At 40.4% G+C, this 20,409-nt stretch overlaps 1 protein-coding gene across 4 annotated transcripts in view; it reads right to left on the bottom strand.

Annotated features, from left to right (window-relative positions):
* Nucleotides 1–20,409, bottom strand: part of ehbp1 (EH domain binding protein 1) — a 161,762-nt gene that overhangs the window by 31,304 nt on the left and 110,049 nt on the right. For 2 of the 4 annotated variants that reach the window (XM_063492101.1, XM_063492102.1), the window contains 6 exons: nucleotides 17,550–17,694; nucleotides 15,046–15,297; nucleotides 13,035–13,192; nucleotides 6,050–6,188; nucleotides 5,336–5,436; nucleotides 2,321–2,444 (listed from right to left, as the gene is read on the bottom strand). In XM_063492101.1, the coding sequence (XP_063348171.1) occupies nucleotides 2,321–2,444; nucleotides 5,336–5,436; nucleotides 6,050–6,188; nucleotides 13,035–13,192; nucleotides 15,046–15,297; nucleotides 17,550–17,694 (919 nt within the window). The remainder of the gene's footprint in view (nucleotides 1–2,320; nucleotides 2,445–5,335; nucleotides 5,437–6,049; nucleotides 6,189–13,034; nucleotides 13,193–15,045; nucleotides 15,298–17,549; nucleotides 17,695–20,409) is intronic. The other 2 variants (XM_063492103.1, XM_063492104.1) reach the window with 1 other exon arrangement.

The following is a 20,409-nucleotide window of genomic DNA, read 5'->3' as shown; positions in this document are numbered from 1 at the left end:
ATAAATAAAACACTTTGGTGGACACACTCCCTAACGTGGTTGCGAAGGAAAAAGGTGTCCCACCCATTATGAGCAAGATATGACTAATAAATTGTCTCCTAAGCGGATGCACGCAAGCAAGTCCACACTGGGTAAAAATTAAAGGATGGCTACCTGCCAAAGTAAGGCTGGCAAAGCAAATGATATTTAAACAAAAAAATATTAGCATTTGGTTGGTAGCTACTAAAAAGTCTTTCTATGATCCCTACTAAAGCACCAGTCAGATGTGACGATCAATAGTAGATATTCTGCTTACAGCCAATCAGCCACAACTTCTGAAATTCTGGGTCCTGAGAAAAAAAATATCTCCCATCTCTGACAGCATATAGAAAGGTGACCCGAGTTGCTGAGGTGATAAAGTTTACATTAGTGACCACCTGTCATGGGTGAGTTTCAGCCTGAAGACTCCAGACTTTGCCCAAAGGTTCAATCCATAACCTGTCGGATGAGTGCTGCAAAATGAGATATGAAAACAGAAATACACTTTCAGGAAGTGAGAAACTTTCCCTCATTTGATGCGACACATTGCCAGTGTTGTACGGATCTGCCTTACATAATGACTACTTCATCGTGAATATATAAATATCCTAATACATCTTTGATCAGCGACCAAATGTGACGCTTTAAAAGGTCAGTTTTATAGTATATAAAACATACCATATCACCCTTATATATCCTGATAGTGTGTCGACTTGTGGAGACCACATTTTTTTCGATTTCATTCCACACTCATGTTAGGAGGAGATGAAAAGCGACCAAGGTGAATTTCTCTTCGTGATATCCTTTTATTATTTTGTCCTCGCCTTCCTGTCGTCGCCCTCTTCCTTTTCTAGTGAATCACATTTTCAGGAGGGGACCGCGGGTATATATATTTATATAAAGAAAAATCTTTATGGCTGAAGGTGTTTGAAAGTAAATAACCTGGCGTCTTGCTGGCTAGTTGCCGCTTTAACAGTGGGTGAAGAAGAAGGAGGGGGAAAAAAAGGGAAAAAAAAAAAAAACAGCCCTTCAGATTGACACAATGGCATGCGCTCCGACAGAGGGAGAGGGCACAGAGGCAGGGAGGGAGGCGAAAAGGAGGAAAACGACAACAACAAACAGAGGAGAGATATCCGCCATATCAGGATCCAAATGGGATGGGGAAGGTGAGCGCAAATCCCACCGCCCCAGTTTCCTTTCTAAAAACCCCTTCTTCTATCCTCCCCTGTGTTGCTTTTTTAGGATTTCGGGAGCTAAATCCACCAAGTTAGACGCTGATATATCAGAAAGAGCATGAGAGCTGCTTCTAAATTACTACAGCAAATACTGTACCTACACTCTCACAACATTCACAGACATCAAAATTTTACACTTCCTGGAACCATTTTTCCCCCCCAGCAGCATTCTTGGGTGAGGAATGGGATGGTTTAGTATCACAAATAGGATGCTATTCTCCAATTTCAGTTAGGGACTCGACGGAGCCAAGGCCCCTCTTTTGGCTCAGCACACTGTCTCATGTCTTAACAAGGCTTTACCCCCAGCCAAATCTTAAATAAAAACCTTCCGAATCCGGCTCTGTACGCCAAACCAGATTGCTTTTTTTTGTGCTTTTTTTCGCGGGTGTGTAAGCATTTGTGTGTGTCTGTCGTGGATTTGTGAACTGTGTCAGTGCTCATGTTGTGTTACCTCGTGGTTTTTTTTTTTTTTTGCCATTTCTTTGCCTCTCCCTCTCTCCTCCCTTTAACTCACCCCCGTCTTTCCTTATACAGCATATCAATGAAGGCCAGATATGTACTAGGGGAAGGAGGGTGTATGTGTGTAGCCGTGCATGGCTGAGTGCACTGTTCAATAGTGTGGATGCTGGCTGGCTGGCTGGGGCCGCGGCTGGCAAACGGCTGCAGCGGAGACTTCGGCTGGGGCTCCGCTATCGCACCCAGTTATCGTTTCCCCCATGAAGGGCTCCCTTATCACCCCAGCCCAGAGAGGTCTCCCTTCTTCTCCCATCCCCGAGACACACTCCCCCACCCCCTCCCTCCCCACCCACCCTTCCCCTCCCTTCTCCACCTCCTCCTCATCCCTCACCCCCCACCCATCCCCTCCTTTCATATACACCCAGCGCTCCGTCGTGCAACATTCAACCAAGAGGGAGGGTGACGAAGGAGGGAGGGCAATGGGGGGTGGGGGGCTTCAAAGATTCTCTCTCACACAAACACACACACCCTGGGCGTACATGGATGTGTGTTTGCGTGTGTACGCTCAATTTGCCAAAACAGTTTTTCCAGTGTAATTGGGCTTGGGGTACCTGTGTCCATGAGATAGCGCAGCCTCTTCTCCACGCGAGCTGCTCGGGCGTCTATGTGCCTCTGCTCGCTCTCCAGTGCAGACAGCTCCCCAACCACATACTGACTGGTGTCTTTGAACGCCTTCTGCCAACCGAGAGAGAGAGAGAGAGAATAGTTAGAGGAAGGAAGTATAGATATATTAGACAAAGAGCTTTAATCCACATTTGTGAGTTCTACATCTACAAAGCCACTTTATAGCCTTTTATTAACGACATTCCACTGTATTATTTTATTTTAACACTAAACACTTTGAAGTTTTCTTCAGTAAACATTAGTTATGTAACTGATTTGAAGCCGAATAACTAAAAACTATCGGACCAAGACAAGTATATCAGGTGTGCTAATCATAAAATAAGCCAACTTATTCTACTTTGATAATAAAGCACATTGAAGAAACTCAAAATAAGGCCACAAGATTTCCTTCTCTAAACTTGTTGCTTATCAGTTTATTTATGTGTGGTCCTTAACAATGTCAATGAAGAGTTAACACGCAACAGGCGATCATGATCTCAATCTTCCCACGCCAAAGGTCACAACTTTTGCAACTTAGCAATGAGCTAAACTCCGACTTAAACATGCCTCTGCTGGTTTAGAAAGGAAACAGAAAACAGGCACTCACTCATCACTAAACGTCTTGCTCACTTCTTAAAGAGTGCCAGTACTCTGTTTGTTTTTCATGCAACAATTTATCAGCCAGTGTTGGCCCTGTTGACATCAGCAGATTTGCAAACAAGATGGGGCTTTCCCAAAATCAGTAGCAGACATTAATCTGTAGATAGTTAACACTACTGAATCACAGCAACAGAGCTCCACTCTACCAGCTGGCTAAGGCCTTTCTGTGTGGAGGTTGCATGTTCTCCTTGTGTCTGTGTGGGTTCTTCCCAGGTTCTCTAGCTTCCTCCCACAGACCACAGATATGGATGTTAGGCTAACTGCTGATTCTAAAATGGCCATAGGGTGAGGTAGACTGTGAGCACGAAGAACTGTAAGCCCTGTGACAGACTGGCAACCTGCTCAGGCTGTACCCTGCTTCAGCCCAATGACAACTGGGATAGGCTCCAGTTCACAAAACCCTGAACTAATCAAGTTCTGAAGATATGTTATCTATTTATGTTTTGCTCACACTAAATGCTCATTAACCACATTTTAAGAGAAAATCTCCAAAATCCAGATTATAGTACTGTGATCAAAGATTCTATCACTGTATCATTGGTTATTTTAACACTAAACTAAACACTGAGGTTTTCTTCAATAACTGTTTGTTATGTTATTGATTTGAATTTAAATACTGGACGATATAAGTGTGTAAGCCTGGTGTAATGTACGATGAGGTCAGTTATTTTCATAAACAAGATTAAGTAGTTATCCTGAAACAAAGCAGAAATAAAGAACAACAAACAGATTCAAAAACAGAAAAAATACCTTTACAGTCTTGCTAATCCAAGAATCACTCCCTGAACCTTCCCTTTCCAAAAGCCAAGTTATGATTGTGTCACTATGAGCATCAGTGGGGGGCAGAGGCTTTGTTAAACTTCCAAAACTGTGCAAGTCATTAAAACTACCATTTAGCCTTCAGCACTTTGAAGTCAATGTACTTTTGCTTTAGGATGTCTGCGTATCCATATTTCTTTGCAAAAACATTTACATGTAGACTCCACAGTAAATAAACTGGTTAAGATGATTATTTTTTGCAGAGGAGTACTAGTAGTACCTTAAACTAAACCTTCGATTCAGCTTTCTTCAAGCTCACGACTTCTAATACACAGAGCAACATCAGCCACTCTACACATACACACACCTTGCTCTATAACCAGACACTTAATACACACTCCATTTCTGACCTCTCCTCACCTCTGTCTCCATGCTGTTTGCTATTCTTCAGAGAAACTCCTCTGAGTGAGGAAAAAATGTTTATTCAAATTCACTACTGAGGATGCATCCGAAAAAATATCTCTATTTTACTGCTGATGCACTTCATTTTTCTTAATGGGAAGAAGAACTAGAGAGCAGGAGAGAAAGTTTTTTTTTCTTTTTTCCATTCCACCCAGGCCAGCACTTTTTCCTGTACTCCTTCCAGCATGCGAGTGTGTGCATCTGTGCAGCTCTGCACACGTGTGATTTGTGCAAGTGTGTGTGTGTGTGCTGATTCCCAACAGCCTTTCCCTCCTCCTCTTCTGTGCGCGCTCTCGCTCTATCACCATATTTTTCCTTGGCAAATCAATTTTACACATGATCAGCCCACTCCCCTTGCCGCGCTCGGCCCAGCCGTAATTAAGAGGAGGGAAATTACCATATATATTATATTAATGCAAACATCATTCAGCAGGTAATTCTTGGCTGATCGGGATAATGGAAAGGTTGAACACCCATTAACCCTGGGGCCCAGGCGCTGGGAGGAGGGTGCTGTGTGTGCGCTTGTGTGTCTATGTGGATGGGACTGAGGTGGAGGGTGCAGGGTCGAGGGTAGGAGAGGGCTGCTTGGGAAGAGATTCACCCCGTGGTCTCTGGTGGCACGCACACACATACGCACACACATAATAACATTCTTATAAACACATTCTTTGTGCACACTGCCTGGAAGACAGTGTGAAATGTGTGTGAACACTTGAAGGACGTGAAGGCACACTTCTGTGCAAAGACAGAGCTGATATCTACCATTGTTATAATTAAAATGGCAGCCTAATAAATCAATACTTAGATGTGTGTGAGTTAAAGAGACGACAGTAGTGTGTGTGTGAGGGTATAGAAGTGGACAAGGTTAAAGTGGGGAGGCAACTTAAACTAGTAAGGTGACATACAGAAAATTGGGGGGGGGGGGGGGAAGGCAATCAACCACTTCACATCTGACCCCCAGGTCTTTCTTTTTTGGATACAGAGTAAAGTAACAGCTGATGAGTGCTACTATCACACTCACACACTAGTTTGTTGTTGCAGATGGGACAAAACTGTATACACTACAGAAAATATGAACAAACCTCCTCTTCAAACGGTCTGCGAACATCAACCTCTATGGGTGAACCTCTGTCCTCCTCAGCCTTCTTCTGATCCTCAGGAACAGACTTCTGTCTTTTCATCTCTGGAACAATGAAGTCACATACATTAACAGGCGAGAAATCCACTTAATGTCATTTCAGTCTTTATATTTTTATTCTAGAGTAGCTTTACATGAGTCACTGGTCAAAATAATCCAGTGATCCAGTATTTGTGGGTTTCCAAAAACAAAACAAAACACAGCTACATGGATCTTCATGATTGGTGTGAACACATCATGACAGGTGTATGTATCCTGCTTGGAAATGCCTCAGATCTTCCTCTTAATCAGTCATTTGAGCTGAATCGAGTATTATCTGTATTACATATTATATTGTATATAGTAGTCTTCTTACTTTCTTTATATAAGATATTTTCTGACATTTTACAGATGACTCAGTTACATTATACAGGAAAATATCTTATAGTTACTGAGAAACCCCCCCAGCTATAAACAAGCCTGCTTTCGAACGTTACTCTGAACAAGTGAATCCTTGTAGCCTTTTGAGGAGTCGAGTTACTGCTCCTCAAAATGTCTGTGGACGTCCTCAACAGTTAATTGCTGTGTGTGAATCAAGTGTCTCCGTATGCAAACATACCTCCTTGGGTAAACAGTGCATACATTGTGTTTGTGTGCTTGTGCTGTAACGTTCCCCCACCTGGTCTGCTCTCCACATACTGGCTGAAGGACTTGAGCTGTGTTTTCCTGACTGCAGAGTCCTTGTTGAAGACAACTGGGTTTCGCAACCTCTCCGTGGCTCTGCGCAGCCTCTCAGCTCTCAACTCCTCTGCATTATTCTGTCAGACACCGGGAAAGTCAGCATTTAGCTTGGTCAAGTATTGCCTACTGACTCAGGAAGACAAAGACCATGAACAGTTGTTTCTATTTCTGTGTCAACTCTTAATTTGCAGTTAATGGCATCGCCAAACAAGGTAAACAAAGGGACATATTTTCAGTCAAAACTGCTTCAACACACAAATCATGCAATTAATAAACCGTGAAGTAAGGAAAGAAATGCAATCATAGCCTAGTGAGCTGATGATTTTATTTACAAGGCAAGACATGTGGAGAGATGGATAACCCAACTGACAAACACATGCGGCTCAAAGAGATGCGCAAAGAGAGTTCAGACTGCAATAACAGCTGGTGCACAAAAGCTAAAACAAACCAAAAGCACACATAGAAACAGAGCTGATTGTTTAATTTTAAATTACAGGCAATGGCAGCAATTAGTCTGCTGCCTCTTCAAATCTCGTCTATTATTCTGTCAGACTCTACCAGTCACTTAGATCTGCTCTCAACCTTTTATTAGGCAGTCGTTTCAAGATTTCAGAGCGGCTCTGTGATTATTGTGACCAAAAACACACATGCACACAAAACTACAGCACTGTAAGTGAACACACCAACTGACAGGCCATGAGATAAATCTGGTAGAAGTTGATATGTTAGCTACATTGTGATTTGTTTGCATGAAGCCCTCTGAAAATACACACACACACAGAGGCGCACACACTCATTCATTCACTCCCTCACTCATGAGAGAGACAAAAAGGAGGCAATTAACTTGACTTTCAGCAAAACCTCGAGCCAGAAAATATATTCAGATTATGCAAAATGCAAAAAAACGCTATTGTTTTCAAAGCGAACATGTGTTAGAAAGGCACACGCTCGCTTCTCCCGCTATCAAAAACAGCATGCAGAAATGCTTTATTACCAAGCCCCCCAAATATGCCAAGCCGAGTGGAAAAGAAACCGACTCGGGCTAAGATTGACGTCGCAGCAACGTTAATAAGACGGCGAAACGTGTAATAAAGTCGACAATTAGAGCAAACATGTTCCACTGCTTGAAACAGGGGGAGATAGTCAAGCAGGGTGTGCAGTGCGAGGAGGGCTAATAGAGACGGGTGTGGGTGGGAAACGGCGTGAAGACGGGGAGTTGTTAGTTTAGCTTCAGATTATTGACTTTCAAAAACAATGTCAGCAATTAGTCTGTTCTCACTTTGTTTTGTCTATTAGTCTGTCAGCTTCCACCAGCCACTTAAAAACCTTATGTCAAGACAAATTGAGGCAAATTTATTTATGAAGTGTTATACACAAAAGCCCAATTAAACATTTTAAAATGTGAGGACAGTGCTCGCATCAAGGCAACACCAAGGCGATCCAGAAGGATGTTTAACTCTTACACAGCCATGGTATTTTAAAAACAAAAACACGATAAAGTGGAAAACTTTATCAGTGCTCCTGCTTCCTTTATCTATGAGAGATATTATAAAATGCTCTCATGTCATTAATTATGGTTTTTAGTCATATTTCGGTTTAAAGGAGTTATGGCACCACATTTACACCTGCTCTTTATGCCATACTTGGTAGTTTAGAAGTGCCTAAAAGTGCAAACAAAGATCAGCACCAGTGAGAAAACTGTGCTACAAACTGTCCAACTATCCCTGAAAACAGCGCGTTTGTCTACAGCCTGCTGGTCTGCTCTGGTTCTCAATCGACAAATACTTCAGGAATGGACATTCACAATAAAATCAAAGTCTATAATGTTAAAAAAACAAAAACAAAAAACAAACAACCATGCCACACCATTTCCTGGGAAAAAACATTTCTATGACACACAAATGTAATGAATTTCTGGGCTCACAAATGCCTCCATTGGATAACCTTAAAGTTAAATTACTTATTGAGGGAGAAGTAACGAGGAACAGTTATCAAAGGGTTTACTTCCCTCTGATCCGTCTCCTCTCCATTGTCCTATCAAAGTAAAGGCTTAAAAGGCCAAAAATATATTAAAAACAGAATGCACCACTGTATGTGTAGTTCATCCAGAGTATATGATATAAGATATAAGGTGAGGATCTTGCTTCAATTTTACGTCTTTAGTTCTAACTAATAACAAAAAGTAAAAAAGGTAACAGTCGACTCAATAATGGTTAAATAAATTGTGCTTGATGTTTGTTTTTTGTTTTTTTACTGTGTAGCCTCAAATCATTTGCTGACATCCTCAACAGGCTTCTTAAACTCAGTCTTCAAAACTATGAGAATTTCCTGTTCTACATCTTCCAATTAATGTTGCCAAAATGTGTTTTGTTTTTCCTCATGATGAAGCTGATATCTTCAAATATAAAAAAGGTACAGTGGTCCCTCGCGGCCTCGCTGTTTCGGGGATTTTTTTGTGTGCAGTTTTGCATGCTTTTTTTTTTTTTTTTTCACAGCGCATTGTGTTCTGCGTACCGATTGGCTGTACACCATTGTCAATCAATCTCGTGCCGTGGTCCTGTACAGTACAGAATATGTTCAGCTCGTCAAATTTACATAAGTCTTCGATCGCTAGCAGTGTGACTCTGAAGTGCTGTACTGTAAGTTTTCTCCCCAACAACCACAACAATGTTCATGAAACGTTTTGCACCTTCAAAGGCAACCACGGGTGCCTTTGGTTTCATTCATAATACTAAACTTATTTTTCTGTGAAGGTTTGAACTTTGAGAGTGTTTAAACAAGAGAGAAAAGTGTGAAAATGTTCATGCCTGTCTGAGAAAAGTGTATAAAGTGTTTAGTGAGGGGTTTTACAGCCTTAAAACATCTATAATAATTGTAAAAAATAAAGTTGGCTACCTCGCAGATTTCACGTATCGCGGGTTATTTTTATAAGGTAACTACCGAGATAAATGAGGGACCACTGTTTTACAGAGACGAATCGTGATGCTGTTTGAGCTGCCTGAAATCTCATTGCTCTCTCAGATAATCAAGATGATATTTTCATACTAATTTTTCTGTACATTCCCACCTCGAAATTCATTTTGCTGTTCTTTCTCTTAAATGCTCTTTAAGGTGTTAATACGATGAGTAACTCTAGTCCTTAAATCCCAGCAGCAAACAGAGACAGCAGCATGTATCTGCCCTCTGTTTACCTGATACTTTCTTGGGCTTGGTTACGGAAATAAGGTGGCTTCCTATTGGTTTTACCACAAAGCATCACAATCACCCGCCAATCCTGGCTTCGCTAAATCAGCATCCTGTTTGAGTGATTTTAAAATTTTACTGATCATTTTTAAGCTTAAACTTAAATGTCACTGTGCTTTTGCCACCCAGTCTGACCTGTTTGAGTAGATGAGGCTGAGAGAATCGGTGACTTCCTTTATATCAGGGATGTGAAACTTATTTTACATCATCTGCCACTTTAATCTTGGGTGAGCCAGACAAGTGAAGCTCCCCCATGTGTCATTGTAAAGAAGTTTACCTGCACATTTAATCCTGGAGATATCTAATACATATAAAAGAAGTTTAATTACAACAATATGTCATTTTCCTACCTGACAGAGAAATGCTGCTGTAGTAAATCAAAGAAATTTGTCAGCATGACTCTTTGATCTTAAAATGTAAGTAATACATGTGCAAAAATAAAGAAAAGTTAGCTGGTAGCTCATTATCCATAACATCTTGTAGTTGTGATAAAACAGAAGGTTTTTGTGGACCTATTATAACGCCCCCCAAAAAGAAAATTCTATGGTAGACAGTGAAAAAACAGGAACTTTTCTGTCATTTAACCGTTTATATATTGCTTAATTACTTTTATCCAGTATGAATGGCCATGGGAGAGACATTTATTAGTGTAAAACTTAGACCTTCTGTTTGACTGCCCTGATTTAAATAATTTAACACACATTTTTATAGGCTTACTTTAAAGTGATTTCCTCTTCCTCTGATGATGATTATTACTAATCGTTTATTTATTTCATAATATGCATTTTGTTTTGTGCATTTTTTTAAAAAACTTTAAGTTACTATCTATTTTGGCTTTCTCTATGTATTCTGTATATATGTATGAAAATGTTATTATTAGCATAAATAAAGATGACAAGATCCATTTATACAGACAATCATGTCAAGTGTGCAGATTTACAGACTTAAACATATTGTTTTAGAAATATAGTTAAGCAAACAAGAAATACAAAAGCGTGATGCAAAGCAGCTGAAAACCTAGTGATATTGGTCATATAAAAGACAAAGGTCCATCCAGTTAGTGATTTTATGAATATTTCATATGTTTGTTTAAAGAAAAATGAAACAATCACTGATAATTGGATGTCAACGGATTTGTTGGATTAATGCTCCTGTCCTTGTCATATTTTCATAAGGATGTTTTTTTTAAGATTTTACCACACTGAGTGGTAAAAGCTGCAAGCTCTAACAATATGTGGAGGGAATGGTTTATTTAGCAAAAGAATAATCTAATCCCTGGGGAGACTGATTAGGGCACTGGGCCTGCCTCTCCAATTATTACATACTGTTTAACTGTTGTGAATTGTGACTTGTTCACTAGACTACAACTACAGGTTAAACAGCAGCCACTCTCTTAAAGTTCAGCAGCTGCATTTCAACCAAAAGAAAAAAAAAAAAAGAATAGTCTTACATTTCTCTCTCAGATACACACACCCCCACAAACACACCCACCCACAATGCATACCCACTTGGCTACCCCTCTGTCTCCTTTTTACGCTTTGGGACGAGCAGATATTGGGGTGTAATTTTTACTTTCTGCCGCTCCCCTCTGCATCTCTTATCACCGCTATCATCTCTGTGGTGAGCTGTGGCAAGCTGTGGCAGTGGTGATTCAGGGCTTTTGGTGCATGTGAGTCTGTGAATGTGTGTGCATGGGGCTGCGTGACTAATGTTGCAGTCTGCTGAGCGTTGCATGCCCTTATCGTGCGCTGCCGAGGCTGCGCATACACACAATCGCTAATGAGAGGACGAGTGTGTGTGTGACGTTCCTGCAGGTCCTTCCAAAGGCCTGAAGGACTTTTGGGAGACCCGATCCTCTTGGGACAATTTATCCATATTTTAAAGGACAGAAAAAATGTACCCAGTCAGCTGATGAGGGAGAACAGACATGATTATTCACATTTGCACACATTTACTGTAAAACTCTTACTTTAGTAGTTGTTGTAGTTTTTATATTTTATAACCGTAAAACTGCATCAAACTTAAGTTAAAACTGGAGATAATAAAAGCTGCACAAAAATAGAGCAACAGTATTACTAAATTCTTGTGTACCACCTTTACAACAGATGGCAGAATTGCATGAATTATATATTCCTAAAAATTTCTCGAAGATGACAAAGATTAGTGCCAGTGTGGCTCTGTTAGGCTTAGAAATGGTTTAGAAATTTTAGAAATTTCACCTGAAATAAACAATCTTTAAGTTGTTCGTACTATTCAGTAACCTAATCAAGCACTAATGGTTTCCAGTGCCCAGGAACCGGGGCTGCTCTGACTTTTGTTATTTTATTTTATATAAAAGCTGCAACATTCAAGAATCTAATGAAACTTATCAACTTACTCATGCCTTTCACCTTGTAAGAAATAAATGAAGAATCAAGCAAATGCTGTAAGTTAACACTGTTTTACCTGTTCAGCTGATATCTGTCCACTTATGTCCACTGTAGAGATAATTTTTTTCTGTATTATCCAGTCTCTTTCTCTAACAGCTGTAAACTGGGACATGAGATGCATTTGGGACAAATTTTGCCTCAAACTTACCATCTTAGCAGATTGTTAGCAATACACTGAGTGTAACAATACAAGTCGCCACCCATCAAAGCTGATTTTCAGGCAGAAACCCTGAGCACCTGTTGATGTACTGTACAGAACACCATTTCAAGATACAGTCTCTAAAATACCTCTTGCTGCATCAGTGACAACATAAAACTCCTAAATACAATGAGTGTAAATCTCCTGTGTAAAACTGTAATGAAAAAGTTAATCAGCAGTTAAACCACAGATTTTAAACTCAGCTCATGTGAAGTGAGAAAGAAATACCCCAGAATGATCGCCACAGCAGACCCACTGCACTGATAGTGATGGAGCTCAAATCAGATGTGAATAGAGTATGTAAATACACTTTTGGGTAAAGTGCTATGAGAAGAGTTAGGAATGTACCAAATGATAATTTTACCTCTCTGAGGGTCAAGCGGTAACACGCACGCATACGCACTCCTTTGGCCATAAAGGACTAAGCCTTTTAGGCTTTGAACACAAGAGGGTGTTTATGTGAATCGATGATCAAAGACACCCTGTGTCGCCATAAGCACAGAGGGTTTTGCTTGTACTGACAGCCACACACATACTCACCTTATTCTACTTGACATTCAAAATCAATTAAACAGATGTTCAAACCGTTGTTGACTCAATATTCACATCAGAAGCTATAGACGCAAGCAGCCATAACAACCCCCTGTTCCCAACCTATACGCGCACACACACACACACACACACACACACATATATATATGACTATCTGAAAAGGTCACGATTAATAGAGGGGACTGCTACATGTTATGTAGAGCATTGTGATGTCTGTCTGTGTGTGTGTGCATGATTCGTGGAGACAGACTCGGATGGACAGAGGGGGATAAACTATGGTCTTACATGAAGTGGTCTAGGTGACTGATGTCTACAAAGACTCAGCCGGCTGACAAGCGGGGTCAATCGGACCTAATTGATCGGACTAAGTCTTTGATGGTGTGCGGAGAAAGGTGGAAGAGATACACACATATACAAGCGCACACACACAACAACAGAACGAGAGATGAAAGGAAAGAGAGGTGAAAAACTAGAGAGTAGGTGCTCTGAGGTCAGCGTACCTCCAGTCCTTCTGCAGGGCTGAGCGGGGAGGTAGAGGAGGAGGTGGTGGGTGACGATGAGGAGGAGGTGGAAGACGGGGATGAAGGAGAAGTGACTCCTCTTGGGCTGACCTCCACCAGCTTCTTCAGCTTCAGATCCACATGCTTACTGTTTGTACCTGAAAAGAAAGAAAGGGACAAACTGATAAGCAATAAGAGGGTTATTTCTACAATTTATATCAATGTCACACTTACACAAAAACCAAAAAAAGAGAAGTGACTTAGTCAGCACCAACATCCACACACTAAGGCAAACCCACAGATAAGGAATATATACACAACAAACACATGTGAGAATACAACATATACAGTATACACACACACGTGGAAAGAGTAGGAAGTCTTACATCCTGTTTGCATTATCGCCCAGGTTCTGAGTGTACATGTAGTCTAATCCTACCCCTTATGCTCACAGATAAATGAAGGTGATTTTGAACTTCAAAAATAAAAAATATGGAGCTGTGAATGATCACTGAAGAACCAGTTTAACATGTGCTTAACATGTTAAAATTCATTTGCACTAATTTTCTCCTAGAATATTTCTCAATCTAATAATCTCTTCTCGTTCTCATTCTGTCTGTCAATCTGACTTCTTTCCTACTTTTACCTCCACCCATTCTTAATTTGTTTTTTAACCTTTTCCTTCCCTCCCTCTCTGTCTCTGCTTGCCAGTAGCTGCAAACAGCTTTATTTTCCAGGGACTGGTAACCACAGCTCCCCTGCCAGGCCAGAGCACTGCACTGAAGAAGATGAAAGAACAGGAGGGCGACCGTTTCATGTGTCACCTCCCCCCGTGACATTCACACTCACAAACACACAAGTGCGAGGATGCATGTATACAGATGCCAAGCACAGGCACATGCTTTTGAATACAAACGTACAAATACACCATATATACAAATTGGAGCAGGTAGGCTGAATAACCTTGACTTCCCATTTTCAGTGGAAATATTAACACAATAAACAGTGGTATCAGCCACTTAGTGTTACAATCACCACAATCAATTGCTTTCAAGACTACATAAAAATTACTACCAGCAAAAAACCCCAAAAAAACCAAAACCCTACACACAACTGTGAAACAAAAATAGTGCAGAGATACTGAACTTCAAAGCTTGAGGAAGCATTTGTCTGTTTTTTATTAATGTCTGTTTCTTCTGGTCCCCTCACTGTACTCTCACCTATCTCACATCGACAGGAAATTAAAGAGGCAAATAAAGTAAATGAAAAACAAACAAAGTAATTAGTTTACCTCTGAAGATTTGAGCAAATGCTTTACTGAAGATATTTTTTGTTTTGTTTATGTCTAGGGAGCAGTTTTCAGAGTTTTTAATTACTTTTTTTTAATTATAAAAGAAAACATAAAAACACCCCAACAGTTTTACACCAACAGTATGGCACCTTCAAACTACTAAGCTGGAGTGCGTGAAGAGTAGTTTGTGGAAATGAACTGAAAAGATGAAAAGCTTGGGCTCAGGTAAGTCACTAAATGAAAAAACAAGTGAATGAGAAGCCTGGTAATAATTAAATACCTGCATAGCTCAACAAGCGCACTGGTTATAAAGGTTACAACTAGTGCATAAACCAGTGGTTAGCTTTATGCACTAAAGTCTTCTGGGTTAGGTTTAGGCAGTAAATTCTTCTCAGCTATGTTTGGGACCTAAAATCATGTTGGAGAGCTACAGGCACAAAATCTAATGGATACATTTACAAAAAGAAGGATAACTTCTCACTATCTGGTAAATCAAAAATGAAGTATCTTTGGAAAGGCATTATCTGTTAGATATTAGGTTAAAATGGTAATTAATTGAAGACAGTGTAATTCAATCTAACTTGAGTGAACGACTGCCAAAGAGGATTTAGGTACTAAAGGGGATGTTAAAGAACGTCCAGGCAGGTCATGAATTAGTTAGAAAAATAAAAGAAGACAGCGAGTCATGCAAAACTGCACAGCGTCAGCCAGTTATTTTACCCAAAAAGGTTAGCTCAGAGCTGGGGTTAGTAAGCTCCAGGGGACCCTGGGTGCTGGAAGTAGTTGGAAGAGCCTCCAGTGGCAGCAGGTTAGTAGGCAGTGCAGATGCAGATGTGGCAGTGGTGTCAACATCATGATCATCACCACCAAAGTGGAACTGCTCCTCCTCAGCCCTCACATCTCCCTCATCCTCACCCCTTACACCAGTAACACCAACATCCTCATGATGACTTCTGACTCCGTCCAAAACATCTGTAGGTATGGAGTTGGACAGCAGAAAGGAGGCAAAAAATGAAGTAAGGAGCAGAATGAGCAAGAAGGAAGGAAAAGGAGATGGTGATGATGTAAAGAAAAAAAGGACAACGATGAAGTTTAGAAAATAGAAAGGTGTTAAGAGAACACAATACAGAATAAGGGAGGAGTACAGAGAGAGATATTTGGTTAGTTTGTGATAGTATTAGTCTGTGATAAGAATAAGTGTTAAGATCCTGTTGTTAACAATCTCCATCCACATTGTGCTCTCAAAACGACAATAAATATATTATGATGGCTTTTGTTTGCGGAAAACTCATGGCAAATTTTAGGGCTCTGTGCACATTTTCTTTCTATCTACACAGATACACTAGTTAATATGTTTATTTATTGGCATGAAAATGCAGCAAACTCCAAAAGAGAGACAAGAAAGGTCTCTGAGTACATCGATCTGTGTGGGTTTAGTGCCTGCTCGCAAAAATATCTGACACACAAAGTGAAAATGAGACCCCAGTTTAATTTCCACCAATTCAAGGATCTGTTACCCGCCTTTCTTTTTCCAGATAAAAGACGAAGGGGGAACAAAAACCACAAAAACATGAGAGTGTATATTCCATTAAATTTGCACAGGGGCTCAATAGAAACAACAGTGTCTCCACATTAGGAACAAAACAAGAAAAACGCGTTAGAAGAAACTCAAATGGAACTGCATGGATAACCCACCATGGATTAAAACAATATAATCAGTACACAGTGTTGCAAGCTCCCTCCTCCGTTATTTACTACTTGGTGGGGGAGAGACCAAGAACAAAGAAAGAAGGGGAGGGAGTCAACATAACAGCATTTTTTGTGTGTGTTTTTTTTTCCTTTTTCTAATTTGCTAGCTGCGATGTGGAGCGTGCTAGCAAGCGCCCTTCCTGCGTGGCTGGCTGAGGCCTAATTAATGGGAGGCCATGGTGATGGAGTTTGGAAAGTTTCTTTGCGGGCAGCCCGAGCTGCACTTAAAGGACTGTCAATGGCGCTGAAGGAGGAGAGGGAGAGAGAAGGAAGAGAGAGAGGGGTTAGGATTAGCCGTTCTGCTCGGCAGGCCTTGTGTATCACAGCCCACAGCATTTCTCTCTTCTCCTCGCTGCCACCGCCTCCTCCTCCTCCTGTTCCCTTGTTCCGTTCTTTCCTCCAACTCCATTTTTAATGAGATCAACAATTAGTCCAATTCAGAAAAGCTGAAAGAGCAAATAAATCAAGTGCTACCCGCCCTCTGCCTCACTGTCCGTCTCCTCTTCTTCTGCCCGACATGTCGCTGAATGTTTACTCCTCGTTAAGGGATTATTTGTTTTTGATTTCTTCTTTTCTGAGCATAAAAGAAGTGCATCGCCATTTTCAGTCTTTTAGGTATTTTCTCTGACCTATCTTTTGTTGTCTAATCATCTCAAGAACATCAATGCTTAGCTGATAAACCACTGACTGGTAACTATTTTGATAAACCTTTTAATTCATCAGAAAAGCCCAATATTCTCTACTTTTCTTTTGCTTTTAATCAGTCAAACACTTTGTCTTTCTTTGTCCTCTTTACAACTACACAAGTTAGTTTAACTGCCTTTTCCACTTCTCACTCTTTGTCCTCAGCTGTCTCCTCTTTCCCTTTTCTGATCCACCTGAAGAGAATAACCAGAAAGAGGGGTGTAATGTTGAGGAATCATAAACAAATGACTCTGGAGGCCTGATAATGGTCATTATGATAATAACCCCAATTTCAAGGAAATGGAAAGCAGTGGGAAATGCACACGGGCAGCATTTGCTACCTCTGCAAGCTGTTATTAGAAGTGTCTGGTGTTTTGAGCATAATTTGGCCACACAATGCGTTGTGTTGATTAACAATTACTGGGTGAACGAGACGAGGGAGGACTTGCAGGGCAAACTGCTTGTTTGAATATAAGGGTGGTGCTTTTTAGACCTGCGGCTGTTGTCAAATGACATTTTGTTTTTCTCTGAGGATTAAGTAGAACCCCTTTAGAGAGCATAATGGAAATGTGTGTGTCTTAGCATGTGTGGATGAAGAAAGTGAGTGCATGTCGAAAGCATGCTACTGTGACATTTCTTTTGTATTACAGCCCATGAGCATTATTGAATGTTAGTTAATTACAAATGCTTTTAACAAAACTCTGAAAGTGTGCTAATGTGGATAAATAAAGTGCGAATGGAAATGATGTCTCTATCAAGACTTCATGTTTGTTGCTGCTGTGTGAGCTGACCTCCAGCGGTGCCCGCCTTGCCACCTTTACCACTGCTTGATGGATCCAGCAGGCTCATGTCGGACATCTTGACTCCGGATCGAGCCTCGGCTATCAGCTGCCTGGCTCGTTCTCTCAGCTGTCTTCGCCGCTCAGCATCCCGCTCCTGCACACATGAGTAAAAAACTCTCAGGGACTTTTGGACAGATACATATTTAAAAAGAAAAAAAAAATCACGCATTTATTTCCACATCATTTTAAGAAGGTATTGATGTTATAGCTGTTATTTAGATATATATGACTGCTTTGCTCAATGGTCTATCATTGTTTTAGGGGTTTATAAGCCCGCTGAATTAAAGCATGCCATATACACACTGTATATATAGTAACTACTTATCCATCCTTTATTTAATTGGTAACTTACTCCAAAATCTTTGCACTCTGTACCTGAACATGCTATACATGTTGTTACTGTATATTGATATGGTGATGTCAGTATTGTCTGTCATCTACTCTGTTACATACACTGAGAGTAAAGAAACAGCTGTAGCCCAATTCCTTTTATGTGTACACAAACGTGGTTAATAAAAATGATTCTGATATTATTGTATCATTACATTTTCCAGCTCTTTGGCCTAGAGACAAGTCAGCAATCATCTGGCAAACACCAGTCGGAGGGAAAAATAAGTATTCCCCAACTGGTTGCAAATGGTGGCGGGAAGTCCCCATTCACGCAGGCGTGAATAGAGACCAGTCAGTGACCCCCGGCAACCAATGGTAGCTAGAGCAGAGTATATATTCTGCAGTCCGCTAGCAACCAAATCAATCGCAAGGATGTTTTCGGTGCAGCACCATCTTTGCAGCCAATTTCACCCTGCGACAATGAAACTGAGAATATATATTTTTCCCTAGCAACCAGAGGTTGCCAGAAGGTCACCGACTGGTCTATACTTATGTGCGACTGATCAGCCTTAATGACCCTAACTAGCTAGTATTACCCAGCAATGGTGGTGTAACCTTATAAATGTGCAATTATTAGTGTAATAAACTGCTTATGCTTAAGAAATCACTGTGTTCAGTGATGTTTTCCTACTTGTAAATTTCCTACTTGTTGTCCTTACTCCTATAATATAGCACTCATGATGGTACTTGAGCGCATCTGAAAAATCATCATGCATGAAACTATGATCTGTACACACCTGGTACTTCACCAAGCCCTAAAACGTAAACAAAACAAGTCTTAAAAATAATAAAAAAGTTTTGTTATGAAAAGCATGTACACCTCTCACTGCATTATGAAGCTAGGAGCACAGAGATAGGCACACGCACCATCTTGGCTCTAGACAGATACAGTATTGAGCTGTCACCATCACAGCAATGGCAGAAATGCCATTTTCAGGTCGATCCAATCTGATCCCACTGATAAAACACACACACACACACACACACACACACACACACACACACACACACACACACACACACACACACACACGAAAACCTTGATGATGTCAATTGGCAAGCACTTAACAGATGATGACCCCACCAAGCAGCACCCTCACTGGGCAGGCCATCACTATATACAGTAACCAGGCAGTAGTAAACAAACATCCTGGACAGGTAATTTAAAATGACAGGAATGTCAGCGGGTGATTTCCAGAAAAATAGGGGACCAAAAGTAGATCAAAATAACAGAAAAACACAAGAGAGAATGCAACTGAACTGCACTGAAAACAAATGGGAAAAGTTATAAGAGAATATACTGACTGAAAAAGACAGATGAGTCAATTTGGGATTTAATAAACATGAAAATGCCTGCATGACTTAAGCCACTGCAGCAGAAGTTAACATAAACGCATCATTTACACGACTCAATCTTTAAGCACAAACACACACAAACTCCTAAATTTGCCCCCCCCCGCCCAAACACAGCCACACACGACCCAGGGGAGAACGAAGCTGCATTTTTTTGTCACTGCTCTCCCTCCCTGTGGTTTCCTGTTAATCAGCCTTCTCCATATTGAGGCAGGGGTTTTAGGGCTGGCCTATTGAAGCCGCCCATTTATCCATTAACAAAACAAGCAGCGCCCGCTAATGAGCTACATCTCTCCATTTCCATGTCAATTGTTTGTTTGTAGCCATTGTTTGGCGGGGACAATGGGGTTGTATTGTAAATGACAGCAACCCTAATGCACTCTGTGTATGTGTATGAGAGAGAGCCCAGGGGGATGCCCACAGGGAGATGACACACCTTAGAGAGAGACTGATTAAAAAAAAAAGAAAAAAGAAAAAAAGAGGCAGTGGCAGAAGGAAAGAAGACATAGAGAGAGATAAAGAGCAAGCAGAAAAATAAATGATGACACTACTTAAAGAAAAATACTTCTCTCCCAGGTCTAAGTATCTAACAAAGCAAGGAATTCATAAATATATTTTTGTTAGCACTTAAAAAAAAGGAACAAGAAACTAAACAAACAGGAAAAGGATCAAATATATCCTGAAAACTGTTTATGAACTGTTCAAAAATTAGATGTCTAGACTATATTACCCATTATAAAACACATTTAGTAGTTACATGTATCAGTTTTTCCTAAGTAGAGGAAAAAAGGAAAAGCATTTCACCATAAGAAAATCCCTACTTTTTTTTTTTTTTTTTAAATAAAATGATTTATGAAATTACTTAATAAAATGATTTTAACCATTTTTGTTAGCAAGGGGTTAATGTACTTAAGGATAAGAAAAGTTAAAAAAATATATATATATAAGAAAAAGTAGTTTCTGTCAAATCCAAAATCATTACCTTTACTCTCAGGTGGAGCCACCCACAAAAGTCATCTAACTGTGAGCAGGAAAAAGGGGTTGATGTTGTAAATTAGCTCTGGAT

Source organism: Pelmatolapia mariae, linkage group LG13 (assembly GCF_036321145.2).
Source record: "Pelmatolapia mariae isolate MD_Pm_ZW linkage group LG13, Pm_UMD_F_2, whole genome shotgun sequence".
Taxonomy (NCBI): domain Eukaryota; kingdom Metazoa; phylum Chordata; class Actinopteri; order Cichliformes; family Cichlidae; genus Pelmatolapia; species Pelmatolapia mariae.
The sequence above is the reverse complement of the archived record's forward strand: the minus strand, read 5'-3'. Positions and strand labels throughout refer to the sequence as shown.